Source organism: Xenia sp. Carnegie-2017, unplaced genomic scaffold (assembly GCF_021976095.1).
Source record: "Xenia sp. Carnegie-2017 unplaced genomic scaffold, XeniaSp_v1 HiC_scaffold_20, whole genome shotgun sequence".
Lineage (NCBI taxonomy): Eukaryota > Metazoa > Cnidaria > Anthozoa > Malacalcyonacea > Xeniidae > Xenia > Xenia sp. Carnegie-2017.
In genome coordinates, this window is record NW_025813483.1 from 10,886,765 (window position 1) to 10,914,654 (window position 27,890).

The 27,890-nt window shown below is 36.3% G+C and overlaps 3 protein-coding genes across 3 annotated transcripts; 2 read left to right on the plus strand and 1 right to left on the minus strand.

Annotated features, from left to right (window-relative positions):
* Positions 1-2,744: 2,744 nt before the first annotated feature.
* On the minus strand, positions 2,745-3,654 carry LOC124441812 (MRG/MORF4L-binding protein-like). The gene is made up of 4 exons (XM_046992282.1): positions 3,570-3,654; positions 3,379-3,503; positions 3,169-3,268; positions 2,745-3,095 (listed from the first exon to the last, which is right to left on the minus strand). The coding sequence occupies exons 1-4, from the start codon at positions 3,649-3,651 to the stop codon at positions 2,905-2,907; spliced, it is 498 nt and encodes a 165-aa protein (XP_046848238.1). The 5' UTR covers positions 3,652-3,654; the 3' UTR covers positions 2,745-2,904.
* Positions 3,655-4,085: 431 nt separating this feature from the next.
* LOC124441799 (5'-nucleotidase-like) lies at positions 4,086-8,446 on the plus strand. The gene is given in 9 exon segments (XM_046992265.1): positions 4,086-4,424; positions 4,788-4,904; positions 4,907-4,998; positions 5,088-5,290; positions 5,712-5,974; positions 6,052-6,226; positions 7,121-7,243; positions 7,326-7,486; positions 8,345-8,446. Coding segments are annotated over 9 exon segments (1,467 nt in total). The 5' UTR covers positions 4,086-4,103; the 3' UTR covers positions 8,357-8,446.
* LOC124441674 (androglobin-like) lies at positions 8,442-27,851 on the plus strand. Its single transcript, XM_046992141.1, is given in 38 exon segments — positions 8,442-8,522; positions 9,157-9,236; positions 10,403-10,571; positions 10,821-10,926; positions 11,482-11,532; positions 12,502-12,600; positions 12,689-12,775; positions 13,073-13,241; positions 13,244-13,293; positions 13,699-13,838; positions 13,914-14,003; positions 14,450-14,813; positions 15,011-15,147; positions 15,149-15,277; positions 15,686-15,878; positions 16,513-16,759; positions 16,824-17,049; positions 17,124-17,187; positions 17,528-17,804; positions 17,899-18,058; positions 18,199-18,313; positions 19,192-19,287; positions 19,290-19,346; positions 19,653-19,968; positions 20,087-20,315; positions 20,906-21,059; positions 21,253-21,440; positions 21,728-21,809; positions 22,267-22,387; positions 23,151-23,296; positions 23,370-23,435; positions 24,287-24,401; positions 24,704-24,891; positions 25,436-25,531; positions 25,783-25,882; positions 25,954-26,089; positions 26,809-27,061; positions 27,704-27,851. Coding segments are annotated over 38 exon segments (5,433 nt in total). The 5' UTR covers positions 8,442-8,508; the 3' UTR covers positions 27,827-27,851.
* The last annotated feature ends 39 nt before the right edge of the window (positions 27,852-27,890 follow it).

Sequence of the window (27,890 nt, forward strand, 5' to 3'; positions counted from 1 at the left end):
TTTCATGCTTGTTTCTTCATCAACATCTTATATTTTTCACACTCGTAAAAAACGGACGGATCTCTTTTTCATTAGATCACGTACAGGATAATTAAACTACCATAAAAGCTGTCAGTCTATCACGGCATTATACAGAAGCGACAATATTTTAGCTGACATGACATGGACTCCGCAGTAACAGCTTTGAAATATTTATTAGTTGAGAGCCCTTAGAGGGATCTCATTAATTTCTGATCTAAGATATTTCGCATCTTAGTCGTTGACTTGAAAACTTTGCTGTGAATTGAAAATTTTACTTGTAAATTTTTTGTTAAAATAATCTTGAGATATCCATCATACCCAAATGAGTTGTATGTGCATGATTATTATACTTGATGTTTTCTTATGCGAACATTGGTGTGCTAAGCTTTTGAAGCAGGGGGTTTCGTTCTTTGACAGTTATCTTTGACTTCTTTCAATCAATCATAAAGTTATAACTGAAGCCGATATTCTATGATGTTTGAATTTGATGTTGCTTCAAAACATAATCTCGTTTTGTCTTTGCAATGTTAAGTGTTGCTGACAAGCAATTTTAAAAGAGAAATGTAATTTCTTGTGGTTTGAATAAACATTCACACAAAAGCCTGTATAACACAATAAATGATATGCGGAAGTTATTCCAGAAATCGATACGAACTGTACCCTCAATCAATTCACTTTTCCCATGATTGGAGGGCCAATATTGATTCCTTTGAGATTACAAAACATAAGCGTTACTCAGGGATACTCTAATTGTAGATAAACGTTACTCAAGGTCATTCTAATTGAAGATAAACGTTACTTAAGGTTATTCTAATTGAAGATAAACGTTAGTTAAGGTTATTCTAATTGAAGATAAACATTACTTAAGGTTATTCTAATTGAAGATAAACGTTACTCAAGGTTATTCTAATTGAAGTCAAACGTTACTCATGGTTATTCTAATTGAAGATAAACGTTGCTCAAGATTATTCTAATTGAAGATAAACGTTACTCAAGGTTCTCAATATAAATATTAGAGCCCAACAAATAATTTTGAACATAGTCATAAACAATTTGGTTTTATGAAATTTATTAAAATAGTGACGTTTCGTCTTGACTATTTTAATAACTTGACTATTTTTGTCTTCACTATTTTAATAAATTTCATAAAACCGAATTGTTTATGACTATGTTCAAAATTATTTGTTGGACTCTAATATTTATATTGAGAATCCGTTTCCCGCCTGGCACTTCATTGGTTACTCAAGGTTATTCTAATTGAAAATAAACGTTACTAAATGTTGATAAACGTTGCTCAAGGAGTCAAATTCACCCTAAAGGTTATTAAAAATTAACCTTAACCTTCATACGTTTGCTCTTAAAACTTATTCTAAAAATTATTGTAACTTACTTAATTAGCGTTGATTAATGTTATCACATTATTCACTAATTCTCTATTCTCTGTTTTTGCTTGTTATTTGAAATCCGCGAATTTTGCGTGGAAAGCATGTGTGCTTGACATATTTCTTACACCTGTAAATACTGTTTTCTCACGCAAACGCAAAAAAATTGCCAGCTAGATATCATTTAATACTGTGACCTGCTTGCGAGCTAGTGGGTTGGTTTGCAATTCGTAGGTCGAGGTTATCTCGGAGGTCGCTAACAAAGCAAGATACAGATAATAGAATTGAATCCTAAAGCTCACTTCCTTTGACTTTTTCAATCATATGTATACATCTACATACATTTGTCGAAGAAAAAAGTAAAAACAACTACACTTTTATCACGACAAGCCTGTTTCGTGATTGCTCACTCGTGAGGGGATATAATAAAAGAATATTCACAGTTATAATATTTGTGTTAGGTTACATATTTGTTTGATATTGCGTAGAAGTATTTTCTTCCTATGGCGAAGGGACGGTACTAGTTCATTGCGTTTTTTAAGGGAAGATAACTCAGGCTGGCAGATTATAATGAGTTTTTCTTTGAGGCAGAGGTTGTATCTTTTTCTGGATTTGTGGTACATTCCGCAGGAAGAGATGACACGTTAGGATATGGAGTGATCGATGTTAGCCTTTTTTAGCGTCCATATGTGTTTACTAAGTTCGGTTGTGTTTCTGCGCTTTTCTTGTCGGGAATAATGTTGTGTGTATCCCGTATCTTGTTTTTAAGACGTTTTCAGAAAGTCCACTTGTATGTTTTACGAAAGAATCACGAAACAGGCTCGTCGGGATAAAATTGTAGTTGTTTTTTACTTTCTTCTTCAACATATATATTAAGCTCTACTTATATGTATTGCGCACTCTATAACGGAAACAATCATAAACGAAAAACAAAAACTTCCTATATTTATAAATATATGTCGTGATATTGAAAAAAAATCACGAAAACTACAGATTCATCCCGACAAGCCTGTTTCGTGATTGCTCACTCCCCTAAAGAGTGAGCAATCACGAAACAGGCTTGTCGGGATGAATCTGTCGTTTTCGTGATTTTATCAACATCACTACATGTATTTACGCTCTGCTCTCGGGCATCGAGCACTGTTTTAAGGGCTCCTTTTAAGGGCACTGTTTTAATCCCCTCTTAAGGGGATTAAATCCCCTGAGAGTGAGCAATCACGAAACAGGCTTGTCGGGATGAATCTGCACTTTTCGTGATTTTTTTCAACATCACTACATATATTTACGTTCTGCTCTCGGGCATCGAGCACTGTTTTATACGGAGAATCATCACATATAAACTTCTTATATATTATATATATATATAATCCCGGGCACATCATTGCACATATGGTTACATATGCTAACAAATGTACACAATACATAATATTTACAATTATATTAAGTCTTCATCAAAACTCGATGATGATTAAAAAGAAGGTACCAAGTGCAAGTGAATTGCTTAACGTCTACGTTTTGTTGTTGTTGTTGATCCTGTACTAGAATGTGGTGAAGGAGGTTGTGATGTGTTCGAGCCTCTTGTACGTTTCCTTTTGGGTGATGTGTCAGGTGTACTTGGCCTCGGTGTGGTTGGTCGTGACCCTGATCCACTAAGAGATTTTGATTTGTGACCTGGACTGGGCCCAGGTGTATCTTAAACACGAGAAATTATAAATGAGGGCTGAAACAAGATATCAAAAATCTTTAGAAGTATTGAACGAATTACCTTCTTCGTTGTAATCCGAGCTCGCCTGAGGTTCAAATATTTCATCAGGCAAATTGAATTCATTTTCCTCATTGGGGAATGGGAGGCCTTCAGTTTCATTCTGAAAGGTGACTTATAACTTGATGTTTTGCAAGTTATTTTTTCTAAGATCTGAGCAGAAGGAAGGATCGTTGGCAATTAACATTCATACATAAATTATCACGTACATACCAATGCTTGTAGATTATAAAGCTCTTGCAAATGTTGCCATAGTTGTTTCGAAGAGATGTTTCTCTTACCAGTTGCAGTGATAAACTTGTCGTGTATACAAGCCATGTGGAAATGTCTGTTTATACCTGAAGACAGCACGTCCATTGGTCCGGATAGGATCATGATTTCAAAGTAGATATGTTTCGACTCACCTGTCGGCTTGTGTCCTTTCATTGAATGAAATAATGTCACTTCTAATTCTGGTGTCCAAACTAACACTTCTTTGGCGTCCATCTTGAATTTAGGAGTTAATACTTCATCTTATTTTATTACTATTGTATAGTTAGATAGCGAGGTAGCCTTACCCTGAGGTAGCAGACTATTTGCAATCGCTCTCTTTCACTGCATCGATAGCGCTACTCTTAATCTTTCAACCTTGCTTTTTTGAAATCAGTGCCTCTACCGCTCAAATATAAGTTTAACTAGCGTTCCAATAACCAAATGCAGGTTTTGACTTGGGTCATTTGGTTTTTAAGATCCTAACAGTTCCGTCTACTTATCGTTAAAAACATGGAGTAAAGACCTTAAACCTCAATTTTATTTACTGAAACACAACTGTATTCTGCAGAGTTTTTGTGCGAAAAATCTCACGTCAAGAAAAATTCGTCAGTACCTAAATATTTCATAATTATTAGTAAGAGTAACATCTAGTTTGGCAAAGTATTGGAATCTTGCGCAAAAGCAACATGGTGTTGGTGCTATGTTTTCTATTTTGTCTTCAAATACATTCTTGTCTCAGTTTCAATCTAACCATACTGCACACCAATGATGTGCACGGTAGATTTGAAGAAACGGACGAGAAAGGTTTCGCTTGTGACGCAACAATGGAACGCAATTGTTACGGTGGAATGGCGAGAATTGCGAATGCCATAAACGAAGTTCGACGTCGCAAAAGCAACGTTGTCTTAATAGACGGTGCAGATCGATTTACCGGAACGTTGTGGAGCGAAGTTTACAAAGGAAATGCAACAGCAGTGCTCTTTAATGCCCTAAACTATACCACTATTGTAAGAATTTGCTGATTTTGAAGTATTAACTACTAATTGAATTTAAATTTGTTACAGTTTTACCGTAAATGATTCAATAAATGCTTTGTATCCAGTAAACATCACCTTGTACCCCCACCCCCCCAGGAAGCGTGTGTTTGTTTTAGATGTCTCTCTCAAAACAATGGCTTTCTCTGTTAGATATTCCCCCATTTCCCATCACATTAGTATTCACCATTGGGATAATATTACTATAGTTTGTTGTCAGAAACCATACGTTTAGTATTAGTTTTGTTTTCATTTGTTCAAACTTTAGACATTGTGCATAGAGATGTATTATGTTTGGGTGAAAAAATGACACTAACATATTTGCTGCATTTGTAGACACTGGGCAACCATGACTTTGACTATGGACCAAAAATACTAACTCAGTATCTAAGGAAGAACAATTGTCCTGTTGTTGTTTCAAATATTGACACCACCCAAGAACCATTATTCGATGCCAGTGTATACCTGTGGTTAGAAACAGCGTCGTAGTTAATGTTTCTGGTGAAAAGATTGGTTTTGTCGGCTATGTTTTGATTGAAACAGTGAAGTATTTAAATTTGACTTACACCAGAAATCTAAATCTAAACCCAATCTAAAATCTTTTAACAGATTTTTTTATGGCTTCAAAATTTTTAGTGTGTCAGAACCTGGTGAAAATATCAAGTTTATGCCATATGTTAAATCTGTGCAGAAAGCTGTTGATGACCTGCTGACAAAGGGTGTGAACAAAGTCATTGCAGTTGGGCATGCTGGTATTCGGGTTGATAAGGAAATTGCAAAGAAAGTTGTTGGAGTTGATGTTGTTGTTGGTGGCCATTCAAACACATTCCTTTATTCAGGTAAATGTTAAAAAACTCTTGTTCAAATATTGAATTAGATATCACTGAAAAGTATGGTCTTCACCCAGGAGTATGCTACAAAATCTTCATGAAAGAAATATATGAAAGTAGAATTTTGTCAGAATGCCCCATTGTATATAAAACTGTAATTCAAATGTTTAATGCAAAACTTATATGATGATACATTAAACATATCAAGTCTATAGAACATCTATTGTCAATACCATAATACATTCTGCAATGATTGCCTGAATAGAACTTAACTAAACTAAAATGCAAACTGTGTAATCTTAAAGAAAGGGCTCCGAGCCCCTCAACATATAGTTTTATTATGTTGGACTGTGCCCTGCCAAGACCATCCCCCAAACACACCCTGTTCAATACACCCCTGTTTTGAAAATTATTCTATATCATCTTTCAGGTGATCCACCAACCAATGATAGAGTTCAGGGTCCTTATCCTATTATCATACATCCAGATCACAACTCAACCCTCAATGTACCTGTTGTGCAGGCATACAAGTACTCAAAGTACTTGGGTGAACTTCATGTTATCTTCAACGAAGAAGGTGAAGTTATATCTTGGAGTGGTAATCCTATCTTGATGGATTCATCAGTAGCAAAGAATAAGAAAGTCAAGGAGCTTGTTAATGAAATGAAACAACTGGTTGATAAAAGAGGGCATGTAAGTAAGTTGTTTATGAAATAAAATAAATTTGCAATTAGCTAGTAATTTTCATTTCCTCGTATTTTTTCTTTCAGGACAAGATAGGTCAGACAAAGGTAGAGCTGAGTGCTATTGACTGTGCTAGAAAGGCTTGTCATCTTGGAGACATTGTCACATCTGCCATGTTGCATGAATTCAGACAGAATGATGCAACAATTGCTCTCTTTAGCGGTACTGGAATAAGGAAAGGATTACCAAAAGATAATGAAGGTCAATCACACATTAATCCACTGCAGATATACGTCATTTCATGGCTTAAAATGACGCGTGAGCAACGTACAATGACCGGCCAAAAATGCTTGTTGACCGGTCAATTGCTTTGCCTGTCATTTTGATCGATCTCATTTTTACATTTTTTCCAAAAATAATATAGTCATGCGATGCATGGTAACATCTCGAGAGCTATATACGTCCAAGGCGCGAATTTTTTGTCTCAAACAAATTATCTCCATGGTGCAATTTATGCACGAATTGAATGGTAATATCGTTACATGCTTGTTTGCAGATATAGACCGTCCAGGTTAGTGCCGTACGTCCTAACAAGGACTGTTGCTGTTGATACTGACTGCCATTTCGACAACCTTAGCGGTAGTCTTCTTCAGAGTCAAGCGAGGATTACAAGTAGAAGTTACTGCCCACTTACTCAGAAGATGACTACCGTTCGGCTGTCGTAACATCAGTCAACACTACCATCAACATAAGCAGTCCTACTCAGACACTACAGGACATTATGTGTATTATAGTGACCGGTCAAAAACCCGACTTTGACCAAGCTAAAATGAAGCGTGAAAGTCATCTTGACCAAAGACATTTGGGCTGTTATTTTGAGTCCTGCATTTCACTTTTCAAGGCGCTTTTTCAAACGCTGGAAGCTTTCATTAGAAATTCAATTTTTCAAATCCATTGCTTTTCACTATCAAGTTTTTAAGTTGCATTTGAAAGATGATATTTTAGCTAAATTAGAATAAAATTCCTCGAAATACTACGTTGCTTAATCTGCTTTTGTTTCCCAATGAAATTTTTCATCAAACTTAGACAAAGGCGTTGATATATCTTTCGCGGAGTTATAAATATTTGTCTTTACCACTTCAATATCTTCTGCAGGTTATGTCTTGTACAAGGATTTGTTTGAAAGTTTTCCATATCGCAACACGATTGATATGGTTGAGTTAACTGGCGCCGACTTAAAGAGAAGCTTGGAAAAATCTGGCCCTCTTCAAATGAAAGGTCGATACCGCTATCAAGAATATGTATGTTTAAATTTTGGTTCTTCAAATCGCTCGTCCTAATATGTTCTCTGCCATTTCAGGCTTGAAATTTCAGTCGTCTGGCACCAAACAACGCACAGTAAAATACCTCAAAATAAAAAAAGCTCATTGTCCAACAACGAAAGAATGTTATTTTCCTGTGAATGCATCAAAGATTTATAAAGTTGTTGCTGATTCGTATACCGTAACCACAGCTAACAAGGTGATTGCAAGCAAGGGTCAAAATCGTATCCGAGGGCATGCCATTTATGATGTTCTTGTGGCCTACTTTCAATTCCAATATCCTGTTCGCAGAAGGAATGCGAATTTCGCTGCTAAACTCAGCTATAACTTAGTCAGATATGTCCTTGCTTTTTATGTGATTTACTTTTCCAAAATGTAATGCTGTTGAAATTTTAGCTTATGTATTGAAGCAAAAATATTTTAATGTTTTTCTAAAGAATTTTAATTAAGCTGTGAATAATAGGTCAACAATTTGCAGAATTATCTTAAATGAAATTTTCACCATAGTAATCCTGTTGTCTACAAGGCTTGCCTGTCGCGTATTTTAAATTCAAATGTTCCAATAATGATGATAATTTTTTACTGTTACGGAAAATGGAGTTGCTAATGCATTTAGTTGTATTAAATGTACAATATCCAACAATGATTTTGATCGTTTAGTTCCACGTTGATAATGTTTGACATCATTATCGCCATCAGCAATGTACATATCAATATGATGAAAGCAGTGCTGTAGAAGTTGGGGGGGGGGGCGCTTGGGGGAGGAGCCCCTTCTACCTTTGAAATGGGTAATTTTTCATAATTTCATGGCTTTAGCTTCGTCAAGAGAGCCCCCCATCTGACAAATTTAGTTCTACAGCACTGGATGAAAGTATTTTTACGTACATGTAACTTGTAAGTGACAGCAGTTTTGTTGCGAATGGTATGCGTAGTTCGGAATTCTTTTTCCATTAAAACGCTGCATAAGTTTTTTTCCTTTTTTGGAAAGGAAGAATTCTTTTTTCCGTCTGTATTTTGGATTTTTTTTCAACCTGTATTTTCTTTAAATGCTTTTCAGTCTGTGCTGTGAGAGATAATTGTCATTGTCGTAGGAAGAATGAAAAAGAAAGACTTCACTTTTGTTCATGCTACCAGCGAGAGACAGTAAAATATTTCAAAAGAATGTGAAAAATCGCAAAAAGCAATAAAATGCACGAATGATTGTGGGAATGAGGATGACGAATGAAGAACAAACAGTGAGTATCTATCTAATTTATGTTTCCTGTGCTGTAATTGGGTGAATCAGACAATAGCGACGAACAGGAATTATTCGCTCCATTGATTTATCATTTCTGCAGCGTACTGCCAAAGTATAGAAAGATACAGTTGTCTCATTCCACAGTGCAACTTGGTGATGTATATTTAGTTAGATTACTGGCTGCGGCTAGCCATCTCTGCCCTCCTATTGGCCAAAAAAAAGGCAATTGACTGTCTGCCACCATCTCACCCATGTTAATTACATGCGTAATAAGATATGCGCTACACAAAAAAATTCTATAGAATGGGACTACTGTTTGTGTCTATACTGTGGTATTGCTCATTCATTGTATTTCGTTTCTGAAGCTTTTGCCGAAAACGACGTTTAAATAAAAAAACAAGATGCGTCTTGCTGGTTTGGGGATATACAAATAATGCAATTAATTCATTATGATAATTTATGTATGTAGATTTATTGTAAGTGCGCTCAGTCTCCGGGGATGAATACCCCCTAATGATGCTTACTTCCAGTTTGCCATGGCAACTGTACAAACAACGTAATTGAAATAAGATGATTATTTTTTTATTTTCATTCAAATTCTCGATGCAAGTCTTATGTTAACCTCTTAAAAGGATGGCTGCGAAAACACCGAAGAAAAAGGACTCGAAAGAACGCGTTTCTTCGTCCAATGGGCCTAAAATTATCCTCTTGAGTAAGTAGTCGCCATAAATTTTCATACCAGTGCCTATATAAACAACATATGTCTGGTTTTAATCAGTATACATTACTCTAATTATTTTAGGAATCTGCATTTGTTAAGTGATGAGAAAAATTTGAAAAATCTCCTTAGCGAAGTCGGGAAAATACAAATTTCTACTGATAGCTTGAAATATAGCAGCGTTTTAAAAATGTTTTCGACAAAATTATTAAGTCTATCGTGGTATATAGGTCATTACTGAAAATATAATCATTTGAATTACCATGCTGACGGAGATTGCAGGTCAAACAACAGCCCACCCCCAGATGTCAAATAAATGATTTATTAAAATTTGCCCAAGTTATTACATTTGTAAACAGAAATCTGAATAAAACGAGTCTATGGCAAGTAAGAGCCATAGGAAAACAGTTGAGCGTCGATGGAAAGGCAATTGCAAGTTACTTTGCAACCTAGTTTGTATTAAATGAAATCCAGAGAATGACTCTGTGATTATGTAAAAATGTCTCGTTTACGTTCTCGTTCGAATTCATCGCGACCCAAGTAAGTTTCAGCATGTTTTTCTTTCATTTTTCACATTTTTAGTTATTATGTAATTTTTTACACAAAATGACCTCATCGTTGAGCCTTTCGTCTTCCTTTTCTGTTATACATCAAAATATCGACTGCTTTCTTCGTAGTTTATGGGAATTGTGGGCTGTTCTACTATGTTAAATTTATAGTTAAAATACCGTGAGTATCGACCGTCAATAAGAGGATAACGTGTATTAAGCCGACACTGCGTAAAATCGCAAATTTAATCTCATATAGCTAATTCGTTGTGATAAATACTGTACTAAGCGGACAGCTTCATTAAGCGGATATTAGTCCTCCCCCCTCTCCCCGAGTGTGTCTGCTACGAGTTTGACTATAATCTATATTTAATTCCTTATTTATCTTTTTACTTCAATAATCCACTATTTGCTATCCAGTAATCCAGTATTTCACAACAGCAGAGATGAAGAACGAATGTTTTGTACACTTTTGTATGAAAGGTCGAAAGTTTAACTTATAATTAACATAAATTATCAAAATGCAATGGTACGTATTTCCATGTGCAAATAGAAATCACGACCTTGAAACTATCGCAATTACCTTAGCAACGAAAAATGATTTGTTTTCATAATGCCTTGAAAGTTTGTTCGCCATCTACTCGCAAACGACGAAATTCATTAAATTACTGTTTAAATGTGGTAATAAGCTCATTTGCGAGGGTATTAACGATCTGTCAAAGTGGGTTATGGATCGAGTCGCGTCTTTGGCAGGACCTCTACGTAATTTGCGCAATCGTAGGTAGAAGAGAACTCGACAGTAATTTTGGTCAATTATTTACTATTCTTTAAAACGAACATGGTACTTTTAAATAGACGTAGCTACGAAAATTTTCCTCTTTGCTGTCTTTTGTCTAATTTCTGTCATAAGCGGTTTATACGTAATCTGGTAAAACGTACGCCTAATCATCTACGTAAAAGGTTTTGCCACGGCATATGTTGTTATTTTGTCTTTACATTATGTTACATGACACTTTCTTTATCTCCATAGACAACCAAATTCTTACGTTGGGAATGATAGCAAGGTACAAAAGACTAAGCTTCCAATAACTATCTGGCCAGAATGGAGTGATCAGGAAATAGCTTCAGAAAAATGGGTATGTTAGTGATGAATCGTAAAATTTTAACGCAGAAAGGTCAATCACAGCAGTTTGTAAATGCTATTCGTGATTGATGTACAACTAATTCAGTGTAAATAACAGAGGCATCCACCCTCCACCCCCCTCGGATCATTCATCGTGGATAGAAGATTTGAACAAAGATATAGGTTGATGGGGGGGGGGAGGGTTGCTTTATTTTTATGTATTGTAATATAGCACTTAGACAAAAATCAATGGAGGTCACATAGCATCCACGGAATCATCCATAGAAAATTATCATCAGAGAAAAAAGTTTTATCGTTTTGTTTGTTCGTCATTTATTTTGTACTTGACAACTGTGAGTCATTTTTTCATAGATTAAAAAATTTTGTTTTGAACTCACGCTGATTTTCGCGTGCACACGAATGGGAATACGTACATACATACGCAATTTGACCGAACACAAAACAATACTTGAAATCCAGGCCCTGGCGGACAATGAAATTTCGAGAAGCGTCTTTTTCGAAGGTTGAACAATTGCTTTGTAAGTGCGTATTTGTCTCTTATACATAGGACACAGCTCATAAAGGGAAAGATAAAGAAAAGGGAAAAAGCCCAAATTTGGTTAGTATTTTTTTAGAATTTTTACTTAATTAGCAGAAAATTTTTTGAAAATATCGAGCAGATTTAGAATACAAGTGTATCGAAACGTAAACCAGATTACACTGTAATCTGTATTTTGTAAATTAACAGGCAACCACGAAAATATGGAGCAGATTTAGAATACAAGTGTATCGAAACGTAAACCAGATTACACTGTAATCTGTATTTTGTAAATTAACATGCAACCACAAAAATATCGAGCAGATTTAGAATACAAGTGTATCGAAACGTAAACCAGATTACACTGTAATCTGTATTTTGTAAATTAACAGGCAACAACGAAAATATAGAGCAGATTTAGAATACAAATGTATCGAAGCGTAAACCAGATTACACTGTAATCTGTATTTTGTAAATTAACAGGCAACCACGAAAATATAGAGCAGATTTAGAATACAAGTGTATCGAAACGTAAACCAGATTACACTGTAATCTGTACTTTGTAAATTAATAGGCAACAACGAAAATATAGAGCAGATTTAGAATACAAATATATCGAAGCGTAAACCAGATTACACTGTAATCTGTACTTTGTAAATTAACAGGCAACCACGAAAATATAGAGCAGATTTAGAATACAAGTGTATCGAAACGTAAACCAGATTACACTGTAATCTGTACTTTGTAAATTAACAGGCAACCACGAAAATATAGAGCAGATTTAGAATACAAATGTATCGAAACGTAAACCAGATTACATTAAGAACAACCACTAACTGCAAAGCGACACAAACACTTGTTTCCAATAGTTGTTCATTAAAAATTTTCGAACAAAATTTTGCAGATGAAATTTTTATTTTTGAAATTTACTGCCAGGAACTGAAGTACTTTATTCGGACTTCGTGATAAATTTACCAACGTCAAATTTTTTATCTAATGTTTTATGTCATCTGACTCTATTTATATTGAAAGAGTTGTTCATTTTTTCAGCATGCGTTTGAAGACCCTGAAGGACGTGTAGAGTTACCATCTGTCATTCAGTCAAGTGTTGAATATTGGAAAAGACCAATTGATTTCATTGAGGATAAGGTGAGCAATGTGTATACTTGTGGATAAGAAAAATTGTTGGTAATAAGCATTATTTGTTGTATTTTATTGTTTCTTGATCGTCGCCTAGGCACTTGTGGTTGTGGATCCCGACAGTTTTAAAGATAAAGAAATTGATTTATTGACCTGTAGTAGGGATGTCATTAGCGTTTCTGAGGTCAGTAAAACAACACAACGTGTGTCAATGTAGGTAGTGATGGATGAACAACAGAGAACGAGAACAGTCTTAACACAACATAAAATATAAACTACGATAACGTGTGACAGTGTAGGTAGTGATGAATGAACAACAGAGAACAAGAACAGTCTTTACACAACATGAAATATAAACTACGATAACGTGTGTCAATGTAGGTAGTGTTGAATGAATAACATAGAATGAGAACAGTTTTCACTACCTAAAACATATCGTAAGATAATGATATCAGGTGAAAAAGCTGTTGTTTATTTGCAGTTATTACGATGTATTATTGTGGACATTACAAACTTGTTCAAACTACGACCTCAAATGGACAGCATCGAAGCGAAAGTTGTAAAAGACAGCAAAGATGTGGGTCAGGCTGATGAGGGTATTTGGAAACCATGGCAACATATCTGGCCGAAAGAGAAATCAAAACGGGCATCTATCCTGTTTATAATCCCAGTGGGAAGTATGTCGTTAAAGTCTACTGGTTGGTACGTATTTGTTTCGAAAGTCAAATGTATTGTCAAAAGAGAGAATGGCGTGGATTCAAATTTTAACCTAAGCAAAAACAAAAACGTCGTTCTCTGCTTTAAATGTATAATTTTTTCACTCTCTTTATTTATCCGTGAAAAGAGTATGTTGTTCTTTTTTACTTTGTTGAGCTATATTCACACGTCACACATCACTCGCTATCCATTGTAATCACCGTTTTTACTTTGTTGAGCTATATTCACACGTCACACATCACTCGCTATCCATTGTAATCACCGTTTTTACTTTGTTGAGCTATATTCACACATCACTCGCTATCCATTGTAATCACCGTACTTTACACTTATGTATGAGACAGTTAACATTACTACCAAGAAATGATCGATTTTCTTGATCATGTTTAGGGTTGCTGGCGTAAGATAACAGTCGATGACTGGATGCCATTCAACTCCCAGGGTCAACTTTTACTTCCATTGGGTAAAAGACCCAATGAACTGTGGCCAATGCTCTTAACAAAAGCTTTAATCAAGGTCGCATCTTTAGAGTAAGCAAGAAACTCGTTTTTTTTCTTCTAGATTTATACAAACAGGTTATCCTCCATTGTTTGGTTTATTTTTAGTTATCGAGGTGGGGAACCTCCTTGTGAACATGGTGATTTTAGTGTCATACAGTGTTTGACGGGTTGGATACCTGAAGTTATACCATTAAGGTATTGTGAAATAATATATACCATTGATGCATAGTGAAGTTATACCATTAAGGAATGGTATGGTGAAATGATATAGCTACCATTGAATATCGTAGGTAACTTGATGATTTGACATTCTCCTTCATTTAATATACAGGCACCCTAATATGCATTTGTACTAAGATTGAATATATAAAAAAATAAACCCAAAAGTGAAAATAAAAATAAATGCATGTTGTGGTAACTCGCAGACAACTCGCCATTAACTCGTCGTCAGAACTTTTGTAAAATCACCAACATAGAGTAGACACACAAATAGACAAAAAGACAATCTGTATTTGTTAAAAGAAGAAGATATGAGGACAAAGGAGACAGATGTAGAACACAACTATTAGACCCCGACCTGGAAGAGTTGTGAACCGTACTATGCTCACCCTTTTGATAAAGAAATATGCTCTTTTTCATAGGTCGGAACATAGCAGTAAACTGTGGGATGCATTGGGAAAGATTCTCCCACATTGGAAAATAGAAAACTCTATCACAGTCGAAGAAGCAAAGGATGTCAATGTTTTGCCAATCTCAAGGAAAAGGGAAGAGAAAAAATCGCGCGAGAAACTGGAGCGAGGCGCGATTCCTTCACAAACAACTTCGGACCGTCACTCGGAACGCGACAGCAAAATGCGAGATAAGGAAAGCAAGGAAAAGTTTCTGAGTAATGCTGGTAGTAACACAGCGGTTAAGGAACTCGTCAAGGAACCTGAGTTTGCTGTGTTTGCTAGTTACTCAAATCCGCCTAAGATACCGCTTACTGTTTCAGTACTTCGTGAAATGGTAAGTTAAATGGTCACCTTGTTCTCAATAAATATCATCTGTTAGAATCACATTATGTGTAAAAATCTTTTTCTCGATGAGGTCCTGAAATGCACTTAAAGTTCCTTTAGAATCATGTTAAAACGTCAAGATATTATTAACGCCTGGTTTTCATAGTTTTTTAGTCAGTAAAGTGAGTTCTTTGGATTTCGGTTTAGGCAGATGCATCAGAGAAACTTCGTCAGTGCGGCCTTTCTCACAATCATCCGCACTCAGTCATGGTAACATATCGTCGTGATTGCCCTCTCGTTGCTCCTCCACCACCTGTAGAAGTACCACGGTGGCGTTTGATTAGGACAAAAACGCAAGATTCCTCAAGAAGGAAGTTTAAATCCTGTCGAACCACCGAAAGAACAGCAGTTTCTTGAAATAGCGTCACCTTTGGTTGGATTTTCTGTTAGTCCGATACCTGTATACAGTGTGACGTAAGAATTCTTGAGATGTTTTAAAAAGTATCATCTGGGATATTGTGTTCTTTTCATTAAGGGGTGTAATCAATATGAGAGGCTGTTATTTAAAAATTTGTTGGTCGAGTTGTCGTCTACAGTGTTGTTGTGAATGAGAAGTAGGGATGTTGTCAGTAGAGATGTTGTCAATAGAGATGTTGTCTTTAGAGATGTTGTCTATAGAGATTTTGCCAATAGAGATTTTGGGTATGATGATTTGTTGATAGAGATGTTGTTAATGGAGGTTGTCTATAGAGATGTTGTCAATAGAGATGTCAGTAGAGATTTTGTCATAATTCATGCATGCTTAATAACAAGGGTTCTTTGAATGATGAGACTTACTTTGTTACTAACTTTTACTATATCCTTATTCTTAACCCCCACAAGAACTCCCTCTCTCCACAAGCTCGACTCTGATGACAAAATAGAAGAAATCTTAGAAGAAGGAGACAAACTGAACAATATTAATGTGCATAAGGAGGCTGCCTCACACAATAAAGGTGACCAGAAAACTGCTGATCCTGCTGCTGTTGTAGTCGTGGAAACGCAGACTTCTTTAAAATATGATGTGTCTGACGAGGTGTATTTTTACTCTATTTTATCATTATAATCAAGCAGCACAAAGCATTTGACTATTGTGTTGCTCTACCTAGTATTTCTAATAGATATTTGCATGGCTAAAATTTTCAAGCATTCAGTTAAAGTGGATTGAACTACGTTTTTCTGCCTGTATTGTTTGTAGTGTTGACAATGTTGTTCATCATTGTTGTAATCGATTCACGCCCAAGATATTGTTCTAAATTGACAACAAGCTTGCGGTTAGCAAGCATAATATTGTTCGATCTTGTTATGAACAATATTGCTACAATCTGCATATTTTTAGCCGTGTGCAGTGAATCTTTTAACATTTTTTGCGCATACGTGCGATGCTTGTTCATAGCACGATCATTTTGACACACGTTGTGTTTGTTTCTTCATTAAACTTTTCTTTAAGTGGTAATCAACTTTGATCTGACTTGTAATCGACTCTGCCTTAACTTGTAATCAACTCTGATGTAATGTTTGCCATCACAAACTTATATTGTGTCGGTTCTGTCTTATCGAATGTAAAACACGCGACAGCAGCGACATTGATGACGAAAATAGCATTTCGACATCGGGGTTTTGTAAACAATATAAAATCATCGACGCTAAAGAGGTTGATTCCATTATAGATTGGCAAATCGGACTGTACGCCATTTCGTAGTGACAAGTCAGACGATAGCAAGGACTCGACAAAATCTCTGAAGGAATCGCACAGTAAGACTTCGAAATCAGCGAAGTCTTCGACATCGTTAATTCTAGAGAAAGCCAATAAGACGAAGAAGATGAGCAAAGATCAAGCAAACGAAAAAAGAAGTGATTCTTCGTTGTCCATCAGAACGCCTGGGGCACGGCGTTTGTCGAAGGCCGATCTAAAAGGTAATTGATTTCGCGATCAGGTGATTTCTTTCTGTATGAAAATCCAGCTTTTTTTAATTTCTAGATAAAGAGCTCAAGAAATTAGCAAAAGGTCTTGAAACAAAGAATGAAGTCAAGACGGAGGTCGAGCAAGATAACAAGGATACTTCTGGAGATCTCACTATCACTATTACTGGGGAAAATGGAGTACAATCTGAAGCTCAGGATGATATATCGAGTCAGCTAGAAACGGTAGCGAATAAGGGGAAGACATTTTGGATAGAATATGACGAGTTTTGGAAATGTTTCGGGTCGGTTGATCACTTTTGTAAATTGTGTCTTTTATTAAACTCCGTAAATATTCGCATTCTTTTTGTTGTTTTAGAACATTGTATGTTTATCACAAGCCTGTTACCTACATGCATAATAAATCATATTTGGAACTGAAGGTATTTCATACGTACTGTTTTCATCAGTTTGTAAAAATGTACAGTTGAAGAATGTTTTCAAAGAAATGTTTTTAAAGGAATGCAAACTACAACTGGGGTTTTACACAATGACTATGAATATTTTTTTTTCTAAATATTTCATTCATCCTGTATTTTTGTAAGTTTTTTTTTTGTTTTTTTTTGCAAGAACTAATTCACCTTTTCAGAACTATGCACCGAATTTTGCATCTTTTTAAAGGACATCGTAGAACAAATTTTGACGGAGTTAGCTGTTCTTCTCCTACCTACCAGGCATCACGTGTCATTAGAATGATTCTCTACACTATTTTATCGTTTTCAGAGTGTGATATGTTCAACAAACAATAAAAAGTCAGGCACTGGCCTGCACAATTCAATGGCCACACAGAATTCGAGCAAAGCTCAGTCTGTTAGTTCATATGGCCCAACTGGTCACCATGCTCTTGCCGGTGTATCTACAGATCCCCCAATACCCTATCTGCTTGTGGACAGTGTCGATAAGATTGAGATTGTTATATGCTTTACGTCTTTGTCCAAATGGCTAGACCCACCTCAACCCATTGTTCGGGAGAAAGGTAGAGATTCTGTCAGTATCTACGGTAAGGTTGCATTCTTGTTATTTGTCTTTTGTCTTGTTCTCAGTGTTTCCATATACAATATTTGCTCATAAAGCCACCGCTCGCTATTTTCTAGATTTCAAAGTAGAATCAGATACAGAGTTAAGTTCTGTTCCTCCTTCACCTGGGCTTCTTGTGGCCGAAAAATACGTATGGCAAAGTATGGTAACTGGTCAACCGTGCTTTAAAATAAAATCGACTGGTTCAAAAGCAGCCGTTCTGGTTCTCTCACCTGGGTTAGCAATAGAAATGTCTTGTAAAGTAAAATAGACGCTTTTTCGTGGTGATAAACATGTTTTAAAACAAGTTTTAAATGTCTTGTACTGATTATTTGTTCTGTTTTTTTTTCTACCTTGGATATTTCTTTCATTTACAGTCGGCACATGCTGAGATTTCTTCTCCAATCTCCATATGGCTATCACGTGGCCTTGTGTTCACAAACTCCTTTCACGTTTGGTGATGAAGACCAAATTATGAGTTTAGCTCATAAGGTAATTTGAAGCATCCTTCTGTTGTTAATTATTTGTGCTTGATCATTGTGAGATGGTGTTTGCGGGGAGGGGGGGCATCAGTAACTCTTATCTTGGGGGGAGGAGATCATTTGCATTTGTCTTGTGGGGCAACTTTGCATTTATTATTGAGAGGAGGGCATCATTAACTCTTATCTCGGGGAAGGGGCTTGCTTGGATTTATATCTTTTGGGCAACTTTGCACTTATTATTGGAGAAGGGGCACCATTAACTGTTGTATAAGGGGTGGAGATCATTCGCGCTTATATCTTGTTGGGCAACTCTGCCTTTTTTATTGGAGAGGGGGGCATCATTAACTGTTGTATAGTGGGTGGAGATCATTTGCGCTTATATCTTGTGGGGCAACTTTGCATTTATTATTGGAGAGGGAGGCATCATTAACTGTTGTATAGTGGGTGGAGATCATTTGCGCTTATATCTTGTGGGGCAATTTTGCATTTATTATTAGAGAGGGGGGCATCATTAACTTTTATATAGGGGATGGAGATCATTTGCATTTATCCTGTGGAGGCAATTTTGCATTTATTAGGGGGAGGGCGTCTGTAACACCTAATTGAGTTGGTCGTCATTCGCACCTGCTTGGGGTTAAGCATAATTTACTCTTGTTTGTGCAGACACCATTCACATGGGGGGGGGGGCATCGATTACACTTGTTTTGAGGAGGCCTCATTAATAACACTAATCTATGAAGGGTCACCCTTATCTTAAGAGAAGTTCAGAACTTGAGCTCACAACACAACTGTATTGTTTAACTTGTTATGGCGTTGTATTTTTATTTTTTCATTGTTGCCTTGGGACATAACTCTATATGTTTTTTTTTTGTTTTTGAATGTGTTTAGGAAAGTTGTCGTTTCATTGAGTATACAACAAGTGTCTTACAGAACATCGGCAATGTTATAATGTCTTTTAACGAACTGAATAAGAACAATAAAAAATGACACTTGACTTGGGTGTTAACGATCAACCACGTGACATGCAGGAAAGACATAGTAAGGTACGAATAACAGTAATGTAGAACTTGTTTCATGTTGTAGTTCGCTTTGAAGATGATTTTATTTGACTCTGGAGATGACTATCTCGAAGGATGTTGAAACATCAGTAAAAAACATGGACGATCTCTACATTCACAAACATGTAACGATACTTCTGTATTCAAATCTTTCAATTAGTAAAACTTGTCTCCAAAAAAAATGGAAGATAAGCACTATCGTACAATTAACAAGAGTGAATTCGAACTATTCGATTACCAAGCAACTTTCACACTTTCATTCATACATAAATATGATCATCATATATGTAGGTGTTCATGGCCTGTCTGTTGGAAACATTGAATGCTCAATTTAACGAGGACCTCACGCGGGATGTGCAATTTGCTTGGAAGGCCTTCGACTTCATCTCAAGAGTATATCTAAAAGAAAAGTTAGTTTTCCGACCAAGCTCTTCTGCGGAGATCGAGCGCATTGGTCGTGTGCATAAAAAACGTAGTGAGCTGTCACGATGCCTACCTTCGAAAACCAGTCGCACGTCGAAGATGGACGAAGATTATGCTGCCACTATAATTCAGGCTACTTTCCGTGGTTACATTGTGCGAAAACTCAACATGGCTTATAAACCAGGTACACCATATTTAGCAGTTTTGAATACGGGATGAATGAAATCTCAATCTCACAATCCAATTTGTGAGATTATCATTTAAAGATAATCGTATTTAACGCTATTGTTATTAATTTGTAGACACAGCCATTCATGAACAAGTTCATCTCAATCTCTCAAAATCCTGGACAACGATCGAAAACAACTTGGAAACCTTTTCTGTTCAATTATACCGCCGCATGTACGAGCTTGATCCACAACTATTCACAATGTTCCCATTTTATGAAGATGAATGGAAAAGAGTGATACACAATGATTACAATGGTGCCTTTCCTGAACAGCCTGCAAACATATGGTTTTTATTGTTCAGGTTCGCGCACGATTCTTTAAAAGCTTCTATTCTTTTGAGAAAACAAAATTTTTCCAATAGTACTTTTTTCTGAAGACATCACTTTGCCGTCGGTGATAAAAATTATTAAGAAATAAAAGATGTTTACTGTGTTTTCACTGGCCTATGCAAACTGAGGATACCTTTGAGAGCTGATCAGTGCAAGCCCGAGACCGAAGTTCGAGGGTTTGCACGTTGTTGAGAGTTCTCCCAAAAGTCTCCGAGGTTTGCATTAGCCAGTGCAAACACGAAAAACATCTTTTATTTCTTTTATAAAATAACAATAAAGCAAAACAGACAAATTATAAGCAAACGTTTTAATTTTTTCCTCTGAAGTATTCGTCTTTTTGTCATCATTAATAAGCAAATTCTCTTTGATTGATTGATTAAATTGATTGAGCTCAGATGTGTTTTGCACAGACAAACGCAAACACAGCTATAGACCAGTCAGCGCATGCGTGTTAGTGTATTGCTTTTATTTTTTAATTAGCAGTAATACATTAAGAAAATACAGTGATGTTATCAGTTATCTTTACTTAATATCCTTGTAACTTCATATTGTATTTCGTTAGGGAAGTGTTCTTTGTGGAACGAGATATCCTATCGTTACCTAAAATGTACACCAATATCCCTACGTGTTTTCTACGTGTTATCAATAACGATACTCTTGATGAAATACCCAAAGTGTTTCAGCGAGTTGTACCGTATGAGTTTACTAAAAACAAGGTTAGTGCCCAAGCTTAGTCAATATGTCTTCCCGAGAAGTCAAACTAGGAAATCCGAGAAGAAATGTCTCTCACTTTAAATAAGTATTTACTGTTTGTTGACGCATCTTTATTTTTTTGCAAGAAACAAGGAAGATAATTTAGTGTTTAACGCCTTTTTTGAGAAGAAATTACATATTTTTTTACCTCTGAAGCGTGGATACACATTCCTGGCTGAAGCCAGAACGATTCAATCTCCTCTCGCATCCGGGAAGTTTCGATTGCGAGTGATTGGCTCATCAGTACCCCTGCCTGCTCCTGAAGGCGATTCCGTGAATACGCAGTTTGTCACCAAGGAGATCAAGGAATATTATATACCTAACAAAGACCGTGTTATTCTCAGGTATTGAAGGAAAGCTATTTTTTCACTTGGTAGTTGTTATACGTGTCTTTCAAAAGTGGTTTATATAGAATGAAAATTTGGTTGAATATTTTTTCATTCCCAGAGACTGTTTTCTGCTTTTTAAGTTTTTCCCTTCAATACCTATGAGACTGTACATATCGTTGACCGCCTTAAGCCTTTGTTGTAGTTTCCTTGCTGTAGTTTGTATTTACTACCTCAAAATTGCGACTAAACATCGAGTTTTGAAACTGTTATTTCGAAATGCTTCTCTGTTTACCCCATTTTAGATATTCAATACTAGTGAGTGAAGATCAGTTGATTTCTGTGCAACTCTGTACATCCAAAATTGATGTTCTTATTAAACTGCAAGTACGCGCATCATAATTCATTTTTATGTGTACTTGTGACGATATTTTTGTGATGATTTTTAGTAGCAGATGATACTATGGGATGTTTATGGGTATTTGTGTTGATTTGCGATCGTTAATGATAGCAGATGATATTATAGGATGTTTACCTAAATGAAGAATAGACTTTTGATCAATGCATTCACAATTTATATATGTTTAACATTAGCAAATTTCTTCATTCTAAACTCAGCACTTGTTACAATTACAAACTCCTTCAACCGCTCTAAAGTAAAAAAGCCCCTAAAAAATCTCAAGAAATTATTTGACCTAACCAATTGATAACAGGCCTTTAAGTAACAGTTAAATCTAACTCGGGTTTCGATGTCTTAGTCTCCTTCAAGTTCACTCTGCTTGAAATGGAAATGTACGTATGTTTGAGGAGTATAATGAGGATAACTTCATACTTCTGTGTTCAGATATTAGATCATGATGTGGAAGTAGTGAGCTCTTGTGGTCGAGGACATGCAGTGATACCTGTGTACATTGTGAGGCGAGATAGAACTGTTGGCGAAGCAGACCATAAGTACCGGAAGCGAGGTAAAAGGTGTTTTCAAATGTGTCATCAACTAGACTTGACTTGCATTCATGTATGTTTACAATTTCAAACCATGAACACAATCTTGTCAATACGAGTGTTTATTATATGGCAAGCGTCACTTCCGGAAAAATGGCGCGCTTTGATTGGTTCAGAAACATTTTTGCCGGTCCATTATTTTCCCGTCCATTGTTTTCCAACGAAACAAAAAACCATTTTAGAATGTGAGTCGAAAGAAAAACACTCGGGAGACAGTTTAAATATCCAGACGATACAATTTGAAACAATTTATTTTTACTGACGAAAGCTAGAATGTGAAAGTGAAAGCCAACCCGTACAAAACAGCAAAGGACGAGAAAGAATGCTTTCGTTTCAGGTCAAATAATGCCATATAATAAACCTTTTAATAACCTCGCTTTCTCGGTCTTTACTGAGAAATATCGGACCTCTGTCTTTTTGTACAAACGGGCTCAGTCTGTACTAAAAGACCTCGGTTCGTTATTTCTCCGTAAAGACCTCGAGCTCGGTTATTAAGGGCTTATTAAAGTTGCCATAATGTACGACTTTTATTCTTTTGTAAATACTACAAATTTGAGGATCTATAGATACAAAACAATATATGTATATGGTTTATGCATTGTCAAGAAATTACGTTCCTCTAGCATTTAAATCTAAATAAAGGTATTTCTGTAAAACTATATCAGTTAAGCCTGGTGTATACGTCAGTATTCTCCTTCAAATAAATGATGTAATGATATGTGCTAGGTTCCAGACCTCCCAGTAAAGACAGCGGTAATAACGGTGAGCCAGCTACTGGTCGTGCTGGGACGGCCGTAGGCAAGACACCTAAGTCAAAACCTAAGAAAGGCAAAGATCATTCACCCGTTCAATCTAGACCCGGATCTTCTTTTGTAAGCTAACAATTGCCACGCTTCAAATCCTTTAATGAAATATTGTCATTTTGATATAATGTGGATTTGTTAGGAAAAACGCAGCCACAGTCGTAATTTGCGTCATAGTATAACTCAGGAAGAAGACATAAAACCTCAGGTAACGATCTCTTGAGTTACGTATAATTTTTGAGTATTACATATTCTTACACAAAATATACATTTATATATATATAGATTAAGGTGTGGGATTGCCATTAGAGCATCATTTCAAAAATTACTATCTTGTACATTTTAAATCACACATGTGGATGTAGTTTACAGTCAAACCTGTACAAAGCGGACACCTTCGGGGAACAGACTAGTATCCGCTTGAGAAATACTTTATTATTACGAATTGTAGTTATATGAGGTTAAATTCGGCACTTTAAAAAATGACTTAATACAGGTTGACCGCTTAATACAGGGTTGCTTAATACGGGTTTGACTGTATTATAGAAGTTTTATGTTACTCCTTCTGATAGCAGCAAGTGTTTTCTGGGTTTTATCATGTCTTTACAATAATCTGTTGGTCTACAGTCCAACTTCTACTTATAGACACCTCTCGGTACTCGTTAGGGTGGACCATTGAACTAAAATTCATGGAACGCTATCTGAAGCAAATACTTGAAGCCAAATCTTTCACCCAGCCACGCGAGATTACACCCAGACACGCGTGTGTATTGTCTCGAGATTCTCCCGCGGAGGAAAGTTGATTTACTACACACGCGTGTCCGGGTGTGAGATTCGGCTTCAAAAAATTACCAGGTTTTCTATTACAGGTAGCGTTCCATGTATTTTAGTTCAATGGGGTGGACATCTCTCGTAAGTGGACACTGCTATAGGGTTCTTATCAATACATTATTACCTCTCATATCCCTTTTTTTCGTCAGCAGACACCAGGTCGTTGTCGCAATGGTGTCTGCTTACGTGAGGTTCGAATGTGTAACACAATTACTTTTTCAATCATAGCTTCATAAATACATTATCCAAGCGCTTGTGTTGCGCGACAGTTGGCCTCTCACCAGAGAATCGTGGGATTTTGTCCTTGCACAGAAGAACGCTGAAAAACAAGATTCGCTTGACTGTAAGTCCTTTACATAGTATAGCCATAAAAACAGACGGCACGAGAATTTTGATGACATTGCTATCAGTTGATTGACGCTTGTACACACTAACGTTGCCAGCCTGCAAGTTTAGTTGTGTTATGTAAGTATTTAGGTGTTAACTTACTATAAAAACGATTGATTTCTAAAGAAATAATTTTGCCAAAAAATATTGCTTATCTGAAATACATTTAGCATGACAAAGTGTTGTCCATATATATATATATATATATATTTATAAAAATGGCTTTTGTTTTGTTTTATTTGATCTACCTGTTTCTAGATGTTTTAGATTCGTCTATTCGCGTCGAAAAGTCCGCTAGTCAAATAAAACAGAAGAAAACCAAAGACGGAAAAGAAAGTCGACTGGGTAAAAATCAATCCGGATCCCGTCCCAACTCGCAGCAGTTGAATTTCGACTTGATGAGACCGCATTGGACACTGAGGGTGATTGCTGATGCCAATTTAGCGGTAAGTCGTGTTTTCATGCCCTAGTTCTTTAGGTGTTGTGTGTGGAGAGGGGTTGTGCATGGGTGTGGGGATTTTGTATGTGTGTGGAGGGGGGATTGTATGTGGAGAATTGTGTATGTATGTGAAGGGGGAGTTGTATATGTGTGTGGAGGGGAGATTGTGTATGTTTGTAGAGGGGTATTGTGTAGGGAGGTTGTGTATGTGTGTGGAGGGGTATTGTGTGTTTATGTGTGGAGAGGGGTGTGTGTATGTTTGTGTATATTGTGAATGTGTGTGGAGAGTTGTGTATGTGTGTGGAGGTTGACTGTAAATTGCTAAAGAACATTTTAGAGCAATCTTAAACCAACAGGATTGTTTGTAAAATACTTTGAATTTCAAACATATTTATTGTCCATTTCAACCTATCATAAACCCGCTACTGCATTCATATTTTTTCAATAGATCGTTGTTGACAACATCCAAATATTACTAATCAATCATGTGCTTTGTTTTCGCTTGACACAACATAAATTGATAGCAGCAGCAACAGTTGTATTTTTCTTAGGATGATTTAGAGGTAAAGAAGGATACCGAACGTCAGGACGAAATACGCGCAATGAAAGCTGCTTGGGAAGCTGCACAGCCGGGTAGAGCTGCTAAGGTACTTTAATAGACGTAGCTATTAAAGGGGTTACTGTGATGTTCACTTCTTCTGTGTGTTTGGTTATCTAGGTGTGTTAGTCAATAGTTACTAGTTTTTTATTGTCGTTAAATATCAACTCTAGTAAATGTAAATTTGATGAAGAGAACTACGGTCATGTGCTTTTAAACCACAGATGTCACCTTTCTTCAATGAAAAAGGTCAACAGTGTAGCATCTTACAAATAACTTGGGATTTTTTTCGTTTGCCAGGCTTTTCAAAGTCGTCAGAGGTTCTTGAATGAAAACTTGATTAAAGTAAAATATTTTGAAACTGAGGAGGGTTATCAAGGCGATGAACACAGTGATACAAGTACGTCCGTGGATATTGTATGATAGTACGTTTACATTCAAATTGATCGTAAAATTTCTGTTGTTGTTTAGCTACAATTGAAGGAATCTCGTCGTCTACGTCAGTTCTTGCTGGTAATAATGCTGATCAAAACGACAGCTTCACAGAACCTCCAGCGAGGCAGCCTAGTCGTGTATTAAAACCATTTGATATCACTCCATACGTCAGGTGAAATATTTTTATCCCCGTGTCATATAACCACAAAATTATCCTTTCAAATCTACGTATACTATACAGATATTTCAACTTTTGAAATATTTATTGGGGTTTGTTATCATTGTGCATTTTGGAACCTTTAATTAAACTACACGAAAACTTTTGTCGTTGCTATTTTTATCCACGATAAGGAATACTGTTTTGTGTTTTTAATATGACTATTTATGATATATCACTGCATTCACGAGCAAAGTAGATTTATGATATAAGTATAAGCTAAGTTACATGTATTGGCGTTGTATGACATAACTCAGAACTATTTAGTTGAATCATTGCCTTGCTTCCTACACCATTGATTGCCTTTAGCTTGTTGGCTGCACTCCACGTCCAAGCCTGCAAACATCGTAATTGTTCTGTGTGCGGCTATGTAGCATACGATTCATTCTTTTCCTGTTTTATAAATTTTTTCCCCACTGTTTATTCGGATTAATGTGAAGTGTCATGGCGTACTCCCTTTTATTGCTTCTAAAGAGATGTCAACTTTGCTTTTAGGCATATCATCTAGCCTGCCTTCAATGCATAGCCTTAAGTTAGCATATATACATAGCCTTAGCCGGCATTGCGTCAGCTTTAATTGAACATAAACTAAATGTAATTGAATAGAAACTTTTGGTAAATTTCATTAACTTTTTTCAGTGGCGTTGTTATATCATCTTGTGTTATCATTTCAGATATAGAGGTAAGCGTATTGTATTAGATGAAGCAGAAGAGAACAGGCGACGACAGGAAAAACAGGAAATGTTTCGTCAACACAAAGTTTGGCGGGAAGAGGTCGAAAAGAGAAGAGATATGGACAGACAACTGAGAAATCTGGCGAAAGAAAGACAAATACAAATGGCCGAAGAGTGGCAGGCTGCCTTAGATAAAGTTCGTGTTGATATCAACAAGGCTCGAGAAGCTTACAGACAAACCTTAATTGTTGAGGTATTTATCTTTTTTCTATTATCATTGACAACTTCTCTAAAGTATAAACTAAGATAACGTTTGTTAGTGTAGGTAGTGATGAATGAAAAACAGAGAACGAGAACAGCCTCTACACTACCTAAAATATAAACTAAGATAACGTGTGTCAGTGTAAGTAGTGATGAATGAACAACAGAAATTGAGAACAGTCTTTACACTACCTAAAATATAAACTAAGATAACGTGTGTTAGTGTGGGTAGTGATGAATGAACAACAGAGAACGAACGAGAACAGTCTTTACACAAACTAAAATATACACTAAGATAACATGTGTCAGTGTAGGTAGTGACGAGTGAATAACAGAGAACGAGAACAGTCTTTACAGTTTACACCACCAAAAATATAAACTAAGTGTAGGTAGTGATGAATTAGGGTTAAGAACAATCTATGTTGCGTGCGCTTTGTTAAGGGACCACGGATCATTTTTTTATGAGTTTTGTGAGGTGGTGTTAAGTTAACGTCGAAGTTTAGTGCAGATAGGATCGCATACAAATTTAAAAATTAAAAAATCGCCAAAATAATTGTGGTGTCTGTCTTTCCTCAACCATCCCCGCTACCGCTCCACTGTCTCTACTGATGTACTACGTTGATAATTGATATAGGAACCACCAGCGGAAGAAGAGGTAGATGAACCCATTAAAGACCGTTCGCCTTCTGGAAAGGGAAGAAAGACCAGTAAAAGTCCTAAAGGAGCTAGAAAGTCTGCTAAAACAAAGAAGAAATGAAACAGAAACGGATTTTATCGTTGGATTATAAAATATCATTGTTCAGGACATATTTAATTTATTA